Source organism: Heteronotia binoei, chromosome 16, assembly GCF_032191835.1.
Source record: "Heteronotia binoei isolate CCM8104 ecotype False Entrance Well chromosome 16, APGP_CSIRO_Hbin_v1, whole genome shotgun sequence".
In the NCBI taxonomy this organism is placed as follows: Eukaryota; Metazoa; Chordata; class Lepidosauria; order Squamata; family Gekkonidae; genus Heteronotia; species Heteronotia binoei.
The window spans coordinates 14,455,792-14,477,966 of NC_083238.1; the positions used below are offsets into that span (position 1 = coordinate 14,455,792).

General features: G+C 40.2%; 1 protein-coding gene across 2 annotated transcripts in view; it reads left to right on the forward strand.

The window, feature by feature from the left end:
- EPC2 (enhancer of polycomb homolog 2) overlaps window positions 1-22,175 on the forward strand; it is a 73,288-nt gene that overhangs the window by 44,781 nt on the left and 6,332 nt on the right. For both annotated transcript variants that reach the window (XM_060256883.1, XM_060256882.1), the window contains exons 2-10: window positions 3,041-3,200; window positions 5,061-5,206; window positions 7,300-7,506; window positions 9,187-9,335; window positions 9,767-9,899; window positions 11,281-11,472; window positions 12,055-12,144; window positions 13,750-13,895; window positions 14,002-14,345. In XM_060256883.1, coding sequence (XP_060112866.1) covers window positions 3,041-3,200; window positions 5,061-5,206; window positions 7,300-7,506; window positions 9,187-9,335; window positions 9,767-9,899; window positions 11,281-11,472; window positions 12,055-12,144; window positions 13,750-13,895; window positions 14,002-14,345 — 1,567 coding nt within the window. The remainder of the gene's footprint in view (window positions 1-3,040; window positions 3,201-5,060; window positions 5,207-7,299; window positions 7,507-9,186; window positions 9,336-9,766; window positions 9,900-11,280; window positions 11,473-12,054; window positions 12,145-13,749; window positions 13,896-14,001; window positions 14,346-22,175) is intronic.

The following is a 22,175-nucleotide window of genomic DNA, read 5'->3' on the forward strand; positions in this document are numbered from 1 at the left end:
ATAACAACAGGTCTGTTAAATATGGAAACAGTTACAATTTTACCTCTTCTTATTTCAGTGAAATTATAGTGTTCTCATTGGTCATATACTATTTTCTAGTGTATCAGCCTTATATAAATTTGATGTCATCTCTGTTCCTGTTGGTATATGGGAAACTTTTTTGTGCATCATATGAAGGAATGATGTATAGCAAGGGCTAAAGTTTGCATGCCTCAGCTATTTTGCAGCAGCATCCCATTGAAGAACAGCAAGCAGTCAGTCTTTGAAAGAATGTTGTTGTTCAGTCGCACAGTCGAGTCTGACTCTTTGCGACTCCATGGACAAAGTCACGCCAGACCCTCCTGTCTTCCACCATCCTCTGCAGTCTGCTGAAATTTGTGTTAGTTACATCAGTAATGCTGTCCAGCTATCTCATCTTTTGCCGTCCCCTTCTTCTTTTGCCTTCTGTCTTTCCCAGAATAAGGGTCTTCTCCAGTGAGTGCTCCCTTCTCATTTGGTGGCCAAAGTATTTGAACTTCAGCTTCAGCATCTGACCTTCCAGGGAACAGTCAGGGTTGATTTCCCTTAGAACTGACTGATTTGATCTTCTTGCAGTCCAAGGGACTCTAAGATTCTTCTCCAGCACTCGGCCTTCCTTATGGTCCAACTCCCACAGCCACACATTACTACTGGGAATACCATAGCTTTGACTATACAAACTTTTGTTGGCAGGGTGATGTCTCTATTTTTTATTATACTGCCTAGGTTCGCCATAGCTGTCCTCCCAAGGAGCAAACATCTTTTAATTTCATGGCTACAGTCACCATCTGCAGTGATCTTGGATCCCAGGAATGTGAAGTCTAGTTCCTTAAACCTATTCTTCACTTCCATTGTATATTTATAAGGGATGTGATCAAGGTCAAACCTGAATGGCCTGATGGCTTCCCCAACTTCCTTCAGTTTAAGCCTGAATTTTGCAATGAGTAGCTCATGATCTGAGCTGCAGTCAGCTCCAGGCCTTGTTTTTGCTGCCTGTAAGGTGCTTCTGCATCTTTGACTGCAGAGTATATAATCAATCTGGTTTCTGTGTTGCCCATCAGTTGATGTCCATGTGTAGAGTCGTCTTTTAGGTTGTTGGAAGAGGGTGTTTGCTATGACAAGTTTGTTCTCTTGTCAAAACTCTATTAGCCTTTGCCCAACTTCATTTTGTTCTCCAAGGCCAAACTTGTCAGTTGTTCCAGTTACCTTTTGACTTCCCACTTTGGCATTCCAGTCCCCTATGATGAGGAGGACATCTTTTTTTGGTGTTAATTCTAGAAGGTGTTGTAGATCTTCATAGAAAGATCTACAACATAGGTGTTGTAGATCTTCAGCCTCTACTGCGTCAGTGGTTGGGGCATAGACTTGGATTACTGTGGTTGGGGCATAGACTTGTCATTCTGTCATTTTTGAGATTGTATCCCATTACTGCCTTCCTCACACTCTTGTTAACTATAAAGGTCACACCATTTCTACTATGGGACTCTTGCCCACAGTAGTAGATGTAGTGATCCTCTGAGATAAATTCACCCATTCCTGTCCATTTTAGTTTACTGATTCACAAGATGTCAATGTTCATTCTTGCCATCTCTTGTTTGACCACATCCAGGTTACCTTGATTTGTAGATCTTACATTCCACGTTCCAGTGCAGTATTTGTTCTTTGCAGCATCGGATTGTTCTTTCACCATCAGACACATCCACAACTGATTGTCCTTTCAGCTTTGGCCCAGCCGCTTCATTCTTTTTGTGGTTACTTGTACTTTTCCTCTGTTCTTCACCAGTAGCATGTTGGGCAGCTTCTGACCTGAGGGGCTCATCTTCCAGTGCCATAACTTTTAGCCTTTTGTTACTGTCCATGGGGTTTTCTTAGCAAGGATACTGTAGTGGGTTGCCATTTCCTTCTCCAGTGGATTGCATTTTGTCTGGGATCTTAGCTGTGGCCTGTCCATCTTGGGTGGCCCTGCATGGTATAGCCCACAGCCTCACTGAACCTCACAAGCCCTCTCACCGTGTCAAGGCAGCAGTCCATGAGAGAGCTTTGAATGAATACATGTATGCAAAATCTTTTCCAGAAGGAAACAGAATTTTTCGTTTCCCTCTCTCATTGGTTCATCATCGTCTTTAAAAGCTTTAGACTCACGCAGTGGATGTTGCCCAAGATGTCTTACGTTGAAGGTAGCTCAATTAATTTAATTGTCATGATAGTTATCAGTGATATTTGATGTCATTATATCAAAAGATCTGATGTACTTATTTAAATGTCCATGATGTGATGTGAGGAAAACTCTGAGCAAAGATTGTTTTGCTGAAAGCCCAATAGCTGTTGTTGGCTCAGTGCTGAGCGTGAGATCAGTTGTGCATCCATTCACCTATGCAGAATAAGTGCACTGATTTTGTATTAGTGGTAATCTCACCTGCAGCTGACCAGGTAGTGGATATAGAAGCAATCTGTTCTTCGAGGCTTTTCATCAATTGATGGTGGAATTTAAATTTTTTTGAGGTACAGCCCAATTTCAAAGATGTTTGAACATGAAGAGTAAAATCTATTGAGGGTGTGTTTGTGCGTGCGCATTAAGGGCCGTCAAATTGTTCTGACTTATAGCAGCCCTAAGAATTAATGACGTCCAAAATATCCTATTGTTATCAGCCTTACAAATGTAAGCAGTGCACAAAAATGTTTACTAGTCTGCATGCGCACCTCCATTTATTGTAGCCATCTGTGACTGCAAAGCAAAAAGAACATTCTATAAAGCTTCTCTGCCTGCTCTGGGGAGGGGGTGATGGTGGTATTCTTATTCTGCATTGGCAACCAGGAGATTTTTGTTGTTTAAATTGAAGCAGTTTTTTCTTTGGCTGGTTGTAGTATCCTGTAGTCTTGAAATACTCTCCAGATTTAACAAAGTACTCCATATTTAACAGCTGTTTTCAATATGATAATGGAGGATATTATTGCTAGAAAAAGGTACTAGTGATGGTTCACCATTTAATAGTGATATCTAAACTTACCCTCCTCTTTTTAGGAACACCATTTGCAACGAGCTATCTCAGCACAGCAGGTCTTTAGAGAAAAGAAAGAGAACATGGTTATTCCAGTTCCTGAAGCAGAAAGCAATGTCAACTATTACAGTCGCCTATACAAAGGAGAGTTTAAACAACCAAAACAGTTCATTCATATCCAACGTAAGTTCATTGGTTTTTCTCTCTCTTTTCCATAACTATCAAAGTTGCTGAGAGGCTTCTGATAAAAGATGTAGTACATTACTTTTTGGCTCAAGAGAGTAAAGAGGTTTTTATTTACCTTGGACAAAACACAGGAGCTCTATTTGAGAAGAGTTCTGTATTTGCATTGTAGCCACTTTGTAGAAGTCTGACACATCGTTTGCATGTTATAGAAGCATTACAATTTCTTATTACTGATGGACAGAAAAGTGGAGCTTCCAAATATTTATGGCTGTCTGGTTGTAGTTGTTGTTTGTTAATTGATATTATCTGTGGTTCAGAAATACACATCTACCCATCTGAAAAACTGGGGCAAAAAGTTCTTTGGGGTAAACAGTCCCCCCCCCCTTGCATTTCTCTTGGTTTTTCTTTCAGGCCCTTACATATCTAGCAGGTATACAGGTGTTGGTGCCAAGAACTAAGAAAAGTATATTTGGCCTATATTATCATAGAATTGGAATGGTCTTGAATGCTATGACCTAGCCCCCATTCCTTTACCCAGCCATAGGATTTCCCCTCTGTTTTTTCCTTTTTTCTGGTTGAGCAGCCCCTTGATTTTCTTTTTCCCCCTGAAGACCTCCGGCTGTCCCACCTTGTCACTTAATTGTATTTTGCTGCTGGCTCAGTGCAGGAACTTGAGTGAAGAGACAAGATCACCTCTTCAACTTCTGAAAATGGCACATGAAATGCTTTTTGAAGTTCCAAAATAAAATACTTTATTCAGTGTAGGGAGGGGAGGAGGGTCAGGTGAAATCACTGGTAAAATGTCTTAAGGTGAATCAAGTATAACTCTGAGGTAATTTATTGTGGTCACATATTTCTGGTCATATGTTTCCAGCAAGTGAGAGTTCTCAAGCTTTTCACAAAGTCTTAAAATCTTAGAGATGAGAGGCCTTGGTTACTGTAATACCTAAACACTCCAGTTCACTTTATTGAGTTTAACTGATTCTTCAGGCTTCAGAAGGCAAGGATACACTACTAACAATCCAAATTCCTTCTCCAAATACTTGAATCTTTGAACAATCTCCCTTATCAATTGAGCAGGGAATCACTCCTTTAACTAGAAGATCTGTCCATTTTCTGGCCCAAATGGGGATCTTCACTGATTCTCCCACTCCTCCTTGCCAACCTTTTCTCAGTCAATGCTAAACTTTCCTCAGTCAGGACTAAACTGCTCCAGTTCTCTGTCAGAGCTAAACTGAGTCCTTTTCAGCAGTCAGTTCTCAAGTCTTTCTTGCTTAACTGATGCTAACCAATCAAATCCCTTTGAGCAGCCTGTCACTCAAGACTCTTTGACTTTGTGAGGCATTAACTCTTCACAGGTTATCACATGTTTACAGAGCTCTTTTTTCTTTTTTTTTTACACAGCTCTAATGAGCTCTTACAGCACAGTCCATCACAGCTGTCTAGTTCAGTGTTCTGCAGTTGTGGGATTTTTTAGTTTTAAGTCGGTTTTTATTTGGGCTAAAGCTAATGGATTCTTAAGTATAACCATACTAGGAAATGCTTTAATCTTGCTTAATTTACTTCCATTAGTTATTTAGGAAAGCTTTCTAAAGATATCCTGTAGTTTGGATCCTTAGTGAAATTGTAGAGGATTTCACGTGCGCAGCTCAAATATTTAGGCGGTCATGTAGGATGCTGGCTTGAGCTAAGTGGCCCCATGACGGCCTGGTTCCACCCTGTGATGTAGATATAAATCCCGTCTCTTGGGATGGCAGTCAGTTGAACCAGTTGATCTTTTGTTTCCTTTCAGCTGCTTCTTTGCTGCTTACAACTGTATACTTTCTAGCTTTAATGCTTTCTCTTTTTTTGTTCTAGCCTTCAATCTGGACAATGAGCAACCCGATTATGATATGGACTCAGAAGATGAGACATTATTAAATAGGCTTAATCGGAAGATGGAAATCAAACCACTTCAGTTTGAAATTATGATAGACAGACTTGAGAAAGCTAGTTCTAATCAGGTATTGTGCTCTCAAAGGAAATCTTATATTAAAATTTGTCAATAAAGTTGGATTTTGTTAAAAATTTCTTAAACTTGAAAGTCTCTGTTTGCATCTCATTACTAATCTTCAGTGACTGCTCCTGAAGCTGTTAGAATGGTTTCCGTATCGCTGAGTTTCTACGAGTTGTGCAGGGCAGAATAATTCAGGAAGCATTTTAACACTCAAGGGATTGTTAGATCTTTTTGCTAGTTTTGATGGCTTTGTTATCGTATACACTTTGGGTTTGGTTTTAGAGAAAGGCGGATTAAAATACTCAATAAATATATTACATCCATTTACTAAAATTTCAAATTGGCAAAGCAGAATTATGTGAGTAACTTTGCTTTGAGGGGTATAATCTGCCACCATTCACTTAACTGTGGTGTTCTTCCTCCCTTTGGGTGTCTGTCTCAGGGGGCTGCACCAGCAGTGTGAATGGAGTTGCATTGTTTGACAGAGTATAAAAGGGGAGGCCCTGAATGATGATCTCTATCCTAGAACTGCTACCTGGGAAATCATTAATGGTTTCTACATTTCTTTATCAAAATTGCTTGTTGGCACTATAGAGTCTCTGAAACAATACCCAGCTGCTGTAGTTGAATGACTTAAGAGTAACCAAGGTGAAAATCAGTCCTGACGAGATGGCGGTAATGTTGATTTGGAAGTCTCAGGCCCTGAAGGATGTGGGGTTGCCCACTTTCCAATGAGGTCCAGTTGTCTCTTGCTGAGTCAGTTAAGGGGTGATTCTGCATCCTGCTTCATTGTTGGAGAAGCAAGTTGATGCGGCTGCAAAAAGCGCATTCTGTCAACTTCGCATAGCTCAGAACATGGCCCCTACTTTGACTTTGCTGACTTGTGGATCCATGCTATGTTTACTTTGAGGGCTAGACCAGGGGTGGGGAACCTTATTTCTGCCAAGGGCCATATGGATATTTATAATATCATTTGCGGGACATAAAAAATTATCAACTTAAAAAACAGTGTTCTGCCAAGAAAGGATGATTCAGGCCAGCAAAATTAATGCAAATAATTGTTTTTCTATTTGAAGTCATATGGGGAGAGCCTAATCTGCCCCTCCCCACACACACACACGGCCCGCCGCCCTAGGGAAAGGCCTAGGTCCAACGCTTTTTTGTACAAAAAGCCCAGCAGGACTCAGTAGCGTATTAGACCACATCCCCTAATATTAGCATATTAGGTCACATGATCATTAGCATATTAGGCCACACCATCTGGGATAATCAAGTGCAACCTGAACCATGACAGTAACTTTTCCAGGCCCTGCAGCAATTCTGGCCAGCCAGCCAGGCCCCAGGGAGGCTGCCACATGGCTCGGTTTGACCCAGCAATCCCTGAGGGCCACACCAAGTGACCTTGAGGGCTGTATACAGCCCTCGGGATAGAGGTTCCCCTCCCCTGGTGTAGAGTATTGTTTACATGTCTAATACATACTGCTTGATGTGTTGCTGGGAAAGAGGAGAATATTCATTGAAGAATACACATTGAATGCTTTGGTAGTTGGTGTGTCAAACTACTATTGTGTGGATTAGCAGTAGCCACTAACATTGTGGAATTTTATTACTTAAAAGTTAACAGTTTAGAAAAGAAATGCTGTGGTATAACTGTCAGTTTTCTTTTATTCGTTTATTAAAATATGCACATAGACTGCCTTTCCACACATAATGGAAACATGAAGGAATACTCTAGTTACAATTGGTAACTTTTCAAGAATACTCTATAGCAAAGCGCATATTCTGTTCCTACAGCAAATGAAAAAAAATTAAGATGCTGTAAACCAAACAATTAGAAATTGTATTACATAGTATTACTGTGTCTAAAGTTAAATTTACAATTTTGTGTGACTGATCATTTTTGTATCTACTAACATTTGTTTTGTGCTTTTAAGCATAACTACCGGGTCGCTGTCTCTGTGCATTATTAATTGTATGGAGAGACTGAAATTATAATGGCTAACACTTCCTTTAAACATACAATATACTGTTTTCTTTGTTTAATTCTTATCTGAAAATGGTGGTGCTTTTGCTGAAATATATTTGTATATATTCCTTCAGCTTGTAACACTTCAGGAAGCTAAGTTGCTGCTAAATGAGGATGACTATCTTATTAAGGCTGTCTATGATTACTGGGTTAGAAAACGTAAGAACTGCAGAGGGCCGTCCCTCATCCCGCAGATCAAACAAGAAAAAAGAGATGGCTCCACCAACAATGATCCCTATGTGGCTTTTCGGCGGAGAACTGAGAAAATGCAGACCAGAAAGGTAACCACTTCAATTTTGCAGCTTTCTAAACTCAGATTTTGAATAAATAAATAAAGCGTTGATCCCTTAATCTTACTGAGGTGTTGAAAGTAGTAACCCATAACAAAAATGAAAATGTTCCATTCTTCTCCCCCCCCCCCCCTTTCTCCCTTTTATCCAATGTTCTCCCTTTCTCCGTTTTATCTTCACTACAATTTGGCAAAAAAGCTTGGGCTGAGTATTAGGGAGGGGCATGAACCGAAAAACGAACCATTGTTTGTGCATGAACTGGGCCAGTTCATGGTTTGTTTTGAGCCGGGTTGTTTGGTCATGTGATATGCCAGTGAAAGTCTATGAGTGAGTGAATGAATGAATGAATGAATGAATGTTTGGTTATATCATTCCTGAACTAAAAAATCAACCACCTTTTTTCTATGGAGATTCAGATGGTTCATCTTTGCAGTTTGTTTTACAGACAGACTGGCGCCAATTCAGTCAGTTCCTAGGCAGTGCTGGAGGTGGATTTGTGGAGAGCCCTAGAAACATCCAAAGCAGTTGTCCGTAGCTTGATTGGAAGCTCTGGGAGCCAACTAAGGAGCTCCCATTCTGCTCTATGTGAGCAGATTATATACTAGTATAATACCACACCCTCAGCTGTTTTCACTTTGAAGCACTGAGAGAGACAAGTTGGTTGTTGTGAGAGCTGATTTGTTGTTTGCTGTGTGGCTGATTTGGGGGAGATTTTGAGGGACTCTACCCCCCCCCCCACACACACACATTGGGACAATTTTTAAAATGCCTCTCCTTGCTGGGAAAGTGTTCCTTCACTGAACCTGAGCTTTCCTGGGGGCACCTGCTTTGGGGGACTATACTTGGAGTGTGGGTGGATGAGAGACTTCTGAAGACTACCTGTCAATTTGGTGTCTCTAACTCACGAGAGGCTTTTCTACCACCTCCCTAACCAAATGAACCACAAACCACCATTTTCCCAATTCGTGCCCATCCCTACTGAGTGTGTTTCCATGGCAGAATGGGGATTTAAACCTGGGTTTCCCAGATTCTAAACCAGCATTCTAAATACTACACCATCTTGGCTCAGCAAGTAATAAGAATGATAGGTTTATAAAATGCATTCTAATTTGTAAAACCATAGAGCAGGGGTGGCCAACGGTAGCTCTCCAGATGTTTTTTTTTGCCTACAACTCCCATCAGCCCCAGCCAGCATGACCAATGGGAGTTGTAGGCAAAAAACATCTGGAGAGCTACTGTTGGCCACCCCTGCCGATAGAGTCGTTATAACGTTTTAAAGACTACTAGCAGCATAAGATTTCATGTACAATAACCTACTTTAGCAGGTGTGTGTGTTGTTATCCTCATTTGGTAGAAGTGTATGCATATATTTATGCCCATGCAGAAATCATGTGTTTTGTGCCATTTCTGTTTCCAACAAAGTAAAGTAAACTTGGTTGTATCTTTTTACTTTAGCAGCTAGCACCTAATATTGAAGACTCTAATGCTGAACCTTAAAAAGTGAAACCCCGTCAAGTTAATTAACAAAAATACCCTGATGTAGACAGGCTAAATATGGTTTAATTGTAGGAAGAATTTGTCCTCTAAAGGGTAAATTCTGTGTGTGTGTTTGCTTTACTTATTTCACAATTTTCCGGAATTGCTTTTTATGCTACTATTTGTTTTTAATAGAATCGGAAGAATGATGAAGCCTCTTATGAGAAGATGCTGAAATTAAGAAGGGAATTCAGCAGAGCCATAACGATTTTGGAGATGATTAAAAGAAGAGAGAAAACAAAAAGAGAGTTGTTACATTTGACATTGGAAGTAGTGGAAAAAAGGTAAAACGCCTTTAAATATTATTTGTAACTGTTCTAATGAAAGATGTTCACCCACTATGGGCAATTATGTAGTTTAGTTTAAATGTGTAATGCTCTTCATTAGTAAGTTTATCATATGGGATGGAGTGCTGCATTTAAGCTCGGCAGAGCTGTTTTCTTGTCCCATACAGGCCATAGGTGGTGTGAATCGAGTTGTTCTCTCATTCTGTGTTCTCCATTCATAGAATAGAAAGAATTGTGACCTGCTTGACAGTATTCCTGTGAGGATAGATAAGCATGAGAGGACTTCAAGCACCTTTGTAGTGTAATTTTATGCATAATTACTCCAGTCTAAAACTGTTGGTTTTAGTGGGCTTTGACTGGAGTAACTCTACAGAAGATTGCACTGTTAAAGTCTTGCATGAGTTAACAAGCTTTTTTTCTTTTTAAAGGTACCATTTAGGTGATTATGGAGGTGAAATACTCAACGAAGTCAAGCTTAATACAACTGAAAAGGAGATGAACACCACTCCAGCAGCTCTCCATAATGGAAATCATCACAAAGTTCAAGAATGTAAAGTTAAGGTAAAATTTTTTGAAGTATCTCTCTTGCTGTGGGTTGGTCAGGGTACATACGTTGTCTTATGCACCGTGAAGGAGGAGAACCTTCTGGTGACAGTCCAGCACAGCTATTATGATTTTAAACATACCAACAATGTACTTACGAAATTTTAGAAGTGTACAGTTCTAACCCAAAGATTTGCTTTTTAACTATGATTTTTAATGTAAATTTTATACTGTAATTTTATATTGTAATGGCCACATACAATAAAACTGTTACCTATCTATTGCCTAGAATTACTTTGCCCTGTGGATTATGTAGCCAGTAAGAAAAAGAAATGTTTTGGATCCAGGTGTGTATTGTGCAGAAGTATACATCTTTTCACACACACCGAGAATTTCCACTGATTCTTTTACTACAGCTTACAGCCATGGTATTCCTGAAGGTCTTTTGCTCTTTAGCTGTGGACTGTGCTGTGAAAGGCGAGGTGGTTCTTTGGATCCACTCCAATTTTTGGATTATTTGCCTCCCTAACCTGATAACAAAAGTTTTTCTAAGTCACGATCATAACCACTGCTTTGCCTCTGTAAACCTCTTATCACTTAGTGGTTTTACAAAAGTTGTCACAAGGATTTTTGATAATTATTTTTAGTCACATTCATTTATTAGCTAGTCGGGTTCATTGAATAGCTAGCTAAGGCCAGTTGCTTGGCACTTTGCTTGATACTGGAAAATAATTACCTGAAATAAATACATTTCTATTTTGAATTCCCCCCCCCCTTCCAATATTTTCAACCAAGAAGTCACACTTACTTAAAATCTCTCTGTTCTGTACTTAACTTGGATGACATCTAGTGGTTATTTCATTGTAAGCAGCTACCTCTGATGAACTTGGACCATGCTTGCAATAGTATCAAATACAGCTAAGGAGTACATTCGTTAGTGTTAATTTCTCTCTGTATATAGATAGAATCAGCCTTTATTTTCCCCCACAAAAAATTCCCTTCAATTTTCTCACTACAGTAATTGAAAAAACATTGACGATGTGATAAGTTGGGAGGATAAGCTGTTCTTCCTTAAGACATTTTTTCTCTCTTGGGCAGGGAAAATAAGAGAAGACATTGTAAAGTATTATATCATAAAGTATTTTTTATAAAGTATTATGTTGATAAAGTAACTTGTGTTAGTACAAATTACAGAGAGGAAACTAGATTGTATGAGTGTGGCATATTGAAATACAATTTTAAAGCACTATTATATGCACTTTACTTATTATTATATCTGTTAAAGAACTAACCTAATAAGATGGTGATGAATTAGCTGCTCCCCTGACTCATAAATTGTTACTAACAAAGTGTTTCGTTGTTTCTTTTTCCCCCCAAAAAATTTACTGTATGCAACCAGCATGCTCACCATTCATCTCTAAAAGAAGAAGTTTCTGATGTTGTTCGTCAGAAGAAGAAATATCCAAAGAAGCCTAAAACGGAGAGTGTCATAAATCCTCAGCAGGCTACTACTGAGTCTTTGCCTGTGATCAGTAAAAGTGATATTAAACAGTATGATTTCCACAGTTCAGATGAAGATGAATTCCCACAGGTAATTCTGATGAACCATTTTGCCATGCAACTGTTGCATGGCTGTTTTAGAATAAGTTAGAGATTCCCTGAAAGACTAAGCTGCAGAAGATACCTTTATTTGATGGATTGGATTGAAATGTCATAGCACAGACGCTGGTTCCCAAGGGCTTCTTGGGTTTGCAGAGGCCCACTGGAGGTTTTTTTAAAATATATATATATATATATATATATATATATATATATATATATATATATATATATATATATTGTTGGTTGATTGATGCCCCCATACCAACTCAAAAAGCAGTTTTGGGAAATCTCAGTTTCAAAAACCTTCTCAGGCTATGGGTGGAGGGGTGGAGGGAATTGATGTTAGAAGAAAATAACTCTGCTGTGTCCCTGAACTCAGGGAAATGTGTCATGTGTCACTGTCACTGCCGACCATTGAGCGTTATTTTAATTCCTTATTCACATTCCCAGACTGATTTTTAAATTGAATGAAGTGCTTGAGATAAAGGCGTACTCATCAAGCTTGAGAGTAGGAGTAGGAGAATCAGAAGTAGTCATGGTGCGTTTTTAAACCAAATTTATGTTACCACAGGTACCCTCACCTGTGTCAGAACCAGAGGAAGAAAATGATCCTGATGGAGCGTCTGCATTCAGGAGAAGAGCAGGATGCCAATATTATGCTGTAAGAATTCTGGCTTTTGAAAAGATGTGCCTGTTTCTTAAACACAAAGAACACAAATCAAAAAATTAAAAGCTTGCTCATTCCTTCCCCCTCCAAAATCTTTTTTTTCCCTGTTCCTTGTCATCTGCTGCAGCTTTATATAAATAAACAGAGATGTGTGTTTGTGTGTACGCATAAACATCTCTGGATGTAGCTCCACCGGCTGTTCCAAGATAAAATATAGTATGAGGACGAAATCTTACAGAGGTAGAATCTTTGGGTGGATGCTATTAAGTTCCTGTGCCTACATTTAATCTGGTGGCCTTAAGTAGAATTAGCAGCATGTACAGCTGCCTGCTCACAGGCTTCAGCTAACGTTCCTTGTTAAGCTCCAAATTCTTGATTCTAGCTTAACATGTGTCCCACTGGCAAGGCCTGTTTAGAATTATATATCATATTAGATTTACTCAAGCCTCTGGTCACTACTGTCACTGGTTGCGATTACACAAGAGATTTGGCCTGACCTAGCCATGCCTCCGATCCTGATTTAGCGTGTGATCACATGCACGCGTCTGTCTTCCGAGTTCTGCCTGTCCTTACTTTGTCTTAGGACAGGCTGGGACTGGATGAAATGGCTACCAGGGAGTTCCTGGTAGATAACCTCTAAAATGTATGTAGGATGTGTTTCCTGGCTTTCTGAACAGCCAGGACATGGGATGCATGTGCATGAGCAGTCTGAATGCTCCTCCTGCGCGTATGTGGCCTGTGCCTCTCCTGGCAGCAGGGCGGGGGCTGCATGAATGTCCCAGCATGCATCAAAGAATACCAGCTTTTTCAAAGCCAGGATACTGCCATGCCAGATTCCTTGTGTTGCAGTAACATGGTGTTGCAGTAACCCATTGACTCCAATGTTGCAGTAACATGGTGTTCGTCTTGTTGGTATTACTTGTTAGAGCTTTGAGAAGAAATATCTCATGGCCACATGTCATCTGGTGAGAAAGATACAGGCAGCTAGTTCATTTATGATTACTCTGAAAACAGTAGATCCATGTTTTAGGGGGGGCACTAAGGTGCCTGACTGGGGAATTTAAAATGGAGCATGGTTCCTGGGAACAAGGGTGGATGAGATTAGTGCGAATAACTTGAAGAAATTTATAGTGCAATTTTGTGTTACTCAAGTCTCAGTCTATTGCATCCGGTAGGTTCAGTATTTGAAATACTCTGCACAAGATTGAAGTGGTAATTTTAAAAAAACACCTTACATCTGTTAGTGAAACTAGATTCATTGGCATGAGGAAGTAATTTTTTTTTTGTCCTATATATTGCATGGATCCAGAAGATACAGTCACTCTTCTTGTAATATTTAGTTACGTTTAATTTCCTGTCACAATTAAGGAGGGCAGTTTGGCTTATCTTATCTTTAGTTGTCCACCTGTGTCTATGTTCTTGTTCAGTATTTTTCTGGCTTTTCACTTTTTATTGTCTGATCCTTGTGGGCATTTCAGTTCTTCCTTCGCCCGCCATAATGTAATGGCTGTTATTCAATAGCTGCAGGCAGCGATTAACTTCCTTCCTCCGGTCTGCCGTGCATCATCACAAAATGTATTCTCGTCTCACCCTTTACAGGCTCGTTTGGACCAAACTAATTATTCACATGAGAATTCAGAACTGTCAGAATTGGATAAGCTAAGGTATAGGCATTGCCTTACAACTCTTACTGTTCCAAGAAGGTGTATAGGATTCGCAAGAAGACGAGTTGGCAGGGGTGGCAGGTAAAGCGACTCACGTTGACCTTTTGTGGTTCCTTGCGTAAAGTGAAACTCAAAAAGATTTTGCAACTGTATTAATATTTCTCCCCCTCCCCTCTTTTTTAAACAGGGTGTTGATGGACCGGATAGCTACAGAACATGATCCTGTCTTGAAGCAGATTGATCTTGATATGCTAAACAGTTGTTCAAGCTCTTCCCAAACCGTAGACTTTTCTTCTAATTTTTCACGGACCAATGCTTCCAATAAACATTGTGAAAATAGACTTTCCCTTTCTGAAATACTAAGCAATATAAGATCATGTCGACTGCAGTGTTTCCAGCCGAGGCTACTAAACTTACAGGACGTTGATAGTGAAGAATGTACCTCAAGGAAACCAGGGCAGGCTGTGAATAATAAAAGAGCTTCTGCACCGTCTGTAGCTTTATTGAACACCAGCAAGAATGGCATATCAGGTAGGCGAGGCTTCGAAATATTGAAATATATATTTCCAATCGTGTCTGCATTGCGGCTGAAAGCTCTAGTGATAAGAATTATGTGGCTCTCTGTCATGAATCATTTTGTAGTGTATGTTGAAATCCTTTATGTAATTTAAACATTTTGTACTATTTCGTATTTTTCATATAGACAGTTGTGGACTTAATGCTTGGTATTACTATTTTTTAAATATTTGGGAAATTTAAAATATTTGATTATGGCGTTAGATATAGGGAATTTGTAGCTCCATGTATGCTTACTCAAAAGGCAACCCTCAGTAAATACAGTGGGACTTATTATTGAGTAAAACAGCAGGCCGTCCAGAGCTGTATATGTTAAGCTCTACAGAACCAGTGGCTGTATGAGATTCACAAGATCTGTTCTTTTTTTTTAATAGCATGATTAACAAGTGAACAAACCGTTAAGGAATATGAGAGTCACTTACAGTATAAATGAATCCAAACTATTATTTATCACAGAAAAGTGATTGGAAGCCATATATTGAAATAACTCCGGGAGTGTCTTGGGCCTTGTATCATAAGGTTGATTATATGGACATATGAAGCTGCCTTATACTGAATCAGACTCTTGGTCCATCAAAGTCAGTATTGTCTACTCAGACTGGCAGTGGCTCTCCAGGGTCTCAAGCTGAGGATTTTCACGCCTACTTGCCTGGACCCTTTTTGGAGATGCCAGGGATTGAACCTGGGACCTTCTGCTTACCAAGCAGATGCTCTGCCACTGAGCTACTGTCCCTCCCCAAGTATAAACATATGAAGCTGCCTTATCCTGAATCAGACTCTCGGTCCATCAAAGTCAGTATTGTCTTCTCAGACTGGCAGCGGCTCTCCAGGGTCTCAAGCTGAGGTTTTTCACACCTATTTGCCTGGACCCTTTTTAGTTGGAGATGCCGGGGATCATATTTTATTTCTTTATTTATAACGGTCATAGACCAAACAGTTCATAAAAGTCCAATTCATAACCAATAAAAGGTGATATAAATATACAATAATTATTATACAGTAAAATATGATACCACCTAAAATATACGTAAAATACGAATACAGACTTTAAGACACTGACACTGAAGATGTAAAATTAGTGTTAAAACCAAGGATGAACTAAAAACCCTGTCTAGACCTCTTTGTTTCTTCCCTTAATAAATAAATTATTTATTCACTGCCTAAGCCAGCATTTAAAGCAGTAAAATCAGACAAAATTAAAACTGATGTTCCATAAAATCATACATAAAAGGCATAAAATACTGTTATAAAACTACAGTTACAACAAAACATGGCAGTTACAGCCAACAGAATGGCAAAGGTGTTTAGCCATTTCCTGACTGAATCATTAGAGTTTTCCTTATTCTTGTGGCAAGCGAGCCAAATTTTGCTAAATTTGTAATTTGTTGATCATATTAAACTTTTGGGGGGATTGTCCAGTCTTGAAACGAAGCAAAGTAAAAATGCCTTTGGTGTGTTTACTGTTTTGTAATCTAATGCTAAACTGTTGAATGAACCACTGGCAGTGTAATCCTGTGCATATGTACTCAAAGGCAAGTCTACCTGCTTGGTACATTTCTCTCCCACCTTGTCTTCAAGGAGCTCAGGGCAGCTTATGAGGTTCTCCCTACCCCTTTTTCTCACAAGAAGCCTGAGACAGTAGGTTAGCCTGGGAGAGAGGCTGTCTGTGAAACTCATCCAGTGAGTTTCATGGCAAGTGGGAATTTGAACCTTGTTCATCCAAGTTGTAGCTTGTCATTCTCATCCTGGTACCCCATTGGCTTTCCCCCCTTTGTTCAATGGATCTTACTTCTAGGCAAGTGTGTATAAAATTGCAACCTCACTCAGTTAATGTAGATATGGGATGATGATGATTTGTTGATAGATCACTCTTGCAGATTACCAGCCTCAGGGCAAGTAATCTAGGTCAGTGGTCTCTAGCTTTTCCAGATCTAGGACCCACTGAGTATGGAACCCCTAAAGCTGGAAGTCATGTAACAACAGAATCCTGTGAAAAGGCGAGGAGGAACCAGAATTGTGATCTTACCAGTATCAGGGCCAGGACAATGGGCAGCAGACCAAAAGAGCTGGGGACAGAAAACACAAGACAAGCAGTAGGAGATGCACCATAGTGAGGAATAAACCAAGTGTAAAAGCCCTGGATGAATGCTCTTCACCAGAGAGTGGCCTCTCCTCTCTGTCTTGCCACAGCTCTCAGCACAGATGCATCAGGAGGCAGGAGGTATGGTTTATTTATTTTCTATGCATCAGGCCCTTCCCAAAGGCAGCTAACCAAACAGGTAGCTGTGTATGGATTCACATAGCCATCAGAAGGATTCTGCAATCCATTGTTTGAAAGCCATTGTTCTAGAAAAACAGCATGGCATTAAAGCCATTTTGTTGCACATAGGTAGACACACATTACACTGATAGTTTTGCCACCAGTACAGCCGTTGAAGCTGTGTCTTTCCCATAGCAGTATTGCTGGATTTTAAATTAGTGCTTCATATGTTGGAGTAGCATATTTTCCCCTGCTTTTAGTATGTGAAGTTGATCCTTAGCTTGATAATATCGCCATCAGTGCACATGCTATAACGTACATTTAAGAACAAACACGTAGACTTGCCACATTCTCATGTACTGAGATGAGATTGTGGCTGGGGCTGCATATCCTTTGTGCTAGCAAAAAACTGAAATTCCACGCCAAGGCAATCCAAAAGTGGAATTCCTTGACCTATATAAATATTGCAAATTAAGCCACTTTGCACACTGTTTAAATTTGCTTTTTGCACTAGTTTGTATTATTTATCGTAGTTCTGCTTGTCATAATCCAGGGTAGGGGATGCAGGGCACCCACTGAGAGTTATATTCAGCCCATCCCCTTGACTTCTGAAATTTCAGCAGGCATTTGCGGTTCACATTTTTTAAGCATATCTTCATAGCTGTAAGAGCAAGAGACTTGTAAACTTTGTTAAAAAAATTAAAACTGCAGTCCTAAACGGACTGACACCTGAGCCCATTGACTTCAGTGGAGCTACAAGGGTGCAGCTCTGTTTAGGACTGCACTGGTTGTTTCTCAGGAAGTTACATTCTGTAACCGATACCATAGTCTATAGGTGCTGTGTGTTCCTGCAGGATTGTAGCAGACACAACGTTGTTTATTCTGTATGCGTGTGTTAAGTACAAGAGGTCACTTCCAATTTATGGTGACTCTGAATTAATGACCTCCAAAACATTCTATCATTAACAGCCTGTCATCATTATTATGTACTGTCATGCAGAATTTAATTATCTTAATTCTGGTGTTTTCGCTAAGCGGTGTATAAAATGCTTAAGTTGCTTAATGTCAGCAGCAACAGAATTCTGTTTCTATATCAAAATGATATAAACAGATGTTTTAGCATGTACTAAACTGTTGGGATTCTGTAATCCTCTATCCTTATCAAAACTGCTCAGAACAGAGTAATGTCTGCCAGTCTGAGTTATATTGTCATTAACATTGGTCATTCTGTTAGCACTGAATAGTAACTTATGGAGGGAGTGCACAAAGGCTAAAATCTGTTTGGGACAGTTCGATCTTGTCCAGACAGAGGCTGTGGATTGACTCCATATGTCGTCAACATTTTAAAATTAAATTTCACTTCAGCAGTAATTCTTAGAGTGGTACAGTGGGATTAGAGTAAGCAGAGAGAAGTTATGTCAGTCAGTCAGTCAGTTTAATACGGCTCTAGGCCAATCAACAACAACAACACAACACATCGATACCAATACAACACAACACAACACAACACCAAGCTAAAATATCACATAACAATATAATAACTATGTACAACCATCAAAGTAGTAATAAAATTAGCTGATATAGGGAATACTTAACTAAGGGCAACTTTCTTTCAAATACAAGCAGTGTTAAATTTCTTCCTGTCAAGGTCGGAAACATATAGAAACTTTGCAAGATCCAGGGAAAGTTGATCACACCCGTCCCCAAGGAGGAAGTGCATGACTTGAGCCTGATTTAAAGATTCAGCTAACATTAGGTGGTTCCGTAGAAGTTTGTACCTTACCTCTGTATGGAAAAGACAGTTCAGAATAAGATGGGGAACAGTGTCAACCTCCTCCAGGCCGCACGGACAGATCCTGTCTTCTAGCGGAATCTTATGGAAACGGCCCCTCAGTACTGCTGTGTCCAGGATGTTCAAGAGAGAAGTTATGTTTCAACTCTCATAGCATGGTGCATTGAAGAAGGGGGAAGATGCTGTTTTTTCCACCCTTGTTTAAAAATGTGGCTAGATTTGTGTTCTAGTCCAGGAAAAAGGGAATGTAGAGCAGCTTTTGAAAAACTGAATGTGGCAGTTATGTTAGGTGGTGTCATAGTATGTGCATAGCCACAGTAGTTACAATAGCAGTAAAGGCTATTTCTTGAGTAAAACTTCAGTTTCTCGTGTACAAAAATGTTCCACAACAGGAAGCAGTTGTGATGAGAGAAATGTTAGTCATAACATATGTGAAATCTAGAGATTTGTTGTTCAAAAAACATCTCAGTTGCATAGAAAACCATAGTACTATTAGCAAAGTTGGACATTGGGGAATGATTGACTCCAAACCACCCAGAGAATTTGCTACCTATGCAAAATCAGTAAAAATTCAGACACTCTCCTCAGTCTTTTTTTCTGTATTTAATGTGCAGACAAAATCACATGTATTGTGAGAAGTTTAAAATATCCATAAATTTGTGAGGAAAATTGTCATGTTTTGATTGGTGAAACACCATTAAAAGACATTTGTCTCCTTTACAAACAGCCTACGTGGTATGCCAGTATTATTATCCTACGTTACATATGAGGGATTGAGTTGTAGTGGCTTGCCCAAGGCTGCCCAGGAAGTATGTGGTTCAAGATTTGTACATCTACTTCAGATTCCTAGCTCCTGCCTTTAATTGCTGTACTTAATTGCTGTTAGGAGATATTTTACTGCTTTGGGGAATGTGGGAACCACTGGTAGAGTTTGAAATGCTGTGGTTGGGCTTGTAAAGAAAATTCATCAGATGCTTTAATAAATTGAAGCCGTCTGACAGTCTTCTAATGTGTGTGCAAATATAGTGTCTGTGAGATGCACACACCTTGCAGAGTGCTGTCTAGAGCCAACTATTATTACACGTGGGCCCACTCTTGGATAGCTCTGTGGTAAATCTAATCATTACAGTCCTTTTACTTTCTGTCTGCAAGTGAGGTGGAGAAATATATGGGAGAGATAATTTGTGTGACCCTTTTGTCTTTTCCCCTTTTATTCCTGTGGGTGGTTTCAAAGAAACCCAGGGAGAAGGCTAGGCTGACAGAAGAGAGTGGGATTCAGCATAAGGCTGCCAGTTGCAAAACCATAGTCAGGGGAACATAGGCTAGTATTTAGTTGGGTGCAGTGCTTTTTTCTTTTTTAAGAAAAAGCCCAGCAGGAGCTCATTTGCATATTAGGTCACACCACTGGCATCACTCCATACTCCCTGTCTTCCTCACCCCTCAAGAGGAAAGATGGTTCCACCACGACCACAATTTCCCCACTGCCAGTGAGGTCTCAGTGAGGCCTCCCCAAAGACACCCAAGCATGGCACCACCACAGCCTAGTCCCCTTCCACCCTGACTCTTCCTCACCCCCTCTTATGTGGGAAGATGGGGTTGACTGGCTGCAGAGACAAGAGGCTGCTCAAGGGAAAATTGGGGGGGGGGTGTTGCAGCCACATCAGATGCACACACAGCTGCCGCTGGCAGATTCTGGATCCTCTGGTCTGGAGCCTGGGGACTCTGGAACTGGGAAGGGGGAAATCACTGATGTGTGTGTGCTGGCACAGCCACACAAGCTAGAGGAAAGGGAACCCGGGCAGTGACATCACACAGTCATGTGGCGCTGGCCGCAATCTGCACCCCTGGGCCATCTGCGCCAGCCTGCTCCCCCCTTCCCTGGCATGCTACAAGCCGGGGAGGTTGGGGAAGGGGGGGATGCAGCTGGCTTGGAACACTTCCAGCCAGTCCTGCTAGTGGCATCCCCCTTTCCCAGTCTCCTCCACTATTGCAGAGGAACCTAGAGGCTCTGCTTGGCCTGGGAACACGTGGCTTCAGCGTGGCGGATCGGGCCAGCTGGAGCCCTGTCCAGCCAAGGTAGAGCTCTGCTCCTGTGGGCTCCAGCCATGGTTTCTGACTGTATTTCTGACTGTAGTTGTACAAAGCACAATATGTTCAATTCCTAATTATCCTTTGTTTGTACCATAAATAATCTTAACTAACTTCGGCTTGGATTCTCTTAAATTTTTAACAGTGCAATCCTAAATAGAATCCTAAACCTTTCTAAACCCACTGAAGTCATTAGGTTTTGGAGGGTATATCTCACTTAGAATTGCACTGTACATAACAATAAAAGTAAAGAATTCACTCTTTGGAAAGTTCCTCAGCCACAAAAATGGTGCACTCCTCTGAATTCTTCTTTTGTAACCCCTTAAGTCAGTAAAAAGTAACTCATCTATTGCACACCTTCCTGCATTACTGAGGAAAATCTTTGTCTTGGTTCAGACACAATGTCAGACACGATGCACAGATTTGGAAGGCCCCTCAGACATGCATGCTCTCTCTCCTCTGCATCTTGTGTGTTGTGATTGTATGTCCTCCTTCCTAGTTATGGCAGAGGATTACTCATAGGGAAATTATGGTGACTTCTGCAATAGTGATAATCTATAAATACGTTTAGAAAAAGTAGATACAAGGCTTTCTGTTACATAGAATGTTAATAAGTGGTTAATAAAAGTATATATTAGTGCATGGTAACTTCAGGTCTCTGATTAATAGAAGCATGAGTGACTTGAGCTGGGTGGTGCTAAAAATGAATGATGAGATGACTGTAAAACGTTTTAAAGTCAGTTTCACACATGACAGTTATACTCTGCTGATATGGCTTCTGTGAGAAAAGTGAAGATTTCCATCAGTTGCGCATTATGCAGAATAGGCATGTAAATTCATACGGGACACTAGTACGTTTTAGGAACTTTTAGAAATGTTAAATTATGAGCACACAATGCTCAAACTTTTCTTCCTATAAGGAAATAATAAGAGAAGTTGTTTCTTTTTAATATACAGAATGCAAAGCACCGACCTTTCCCTTTTCCTGTAGGAATGCACCAGCCTGAAATCTTGGCAATCACCTTGCTAACCTGCAAATGTTACAACTTTTAGTGCATTCTTCATTAAGAAATCCCTTTTATCAGGAAATCCCTGGTTTTCAAAATCTCTAAGATGACAATATCTTTAAAGCAAAAATTTCTTTTAAAATCCTGTTGAACTGTAGAATATAGCAATGCCATGGCTTAGATCCAGAAGAGTGTCGCTTTCAAGCATTCCCCCTCCTGCAGCAGCCTAAAATCTCTCCCCCAAATGTTGCTTCCATATGGAATAGCATTTTGGGGTCATTTGGGGCTGCAGGAAGAGTTGAGAGAGTCACATTCTCTTTGTTGGATCCAGCCCATTAATTGTGGATTAATTCAATAAAACAAGTTGGTCTCTAAGGTGCCACTGAACTCCTGTTTTATTTTGCTGCTAAAGACTAACATGGCTGCTCACCTGGAACTAATTCCACTTCATTTCATTCATTAATCAGCGGTGGTTTTAAATATGGATGTTAGCCGGAGTTCCAAAAAGGTTCCATTATGATGGTGTTTGTTTTGAAGAAAAATTAAATAACCTGTTCATTCAGGCATTGTGTTTCCATATGTTTTCTCTTGCAGAAAGGTGTCTTGGGGCATGTATAGAGTGCAAATGCAGTTATTAA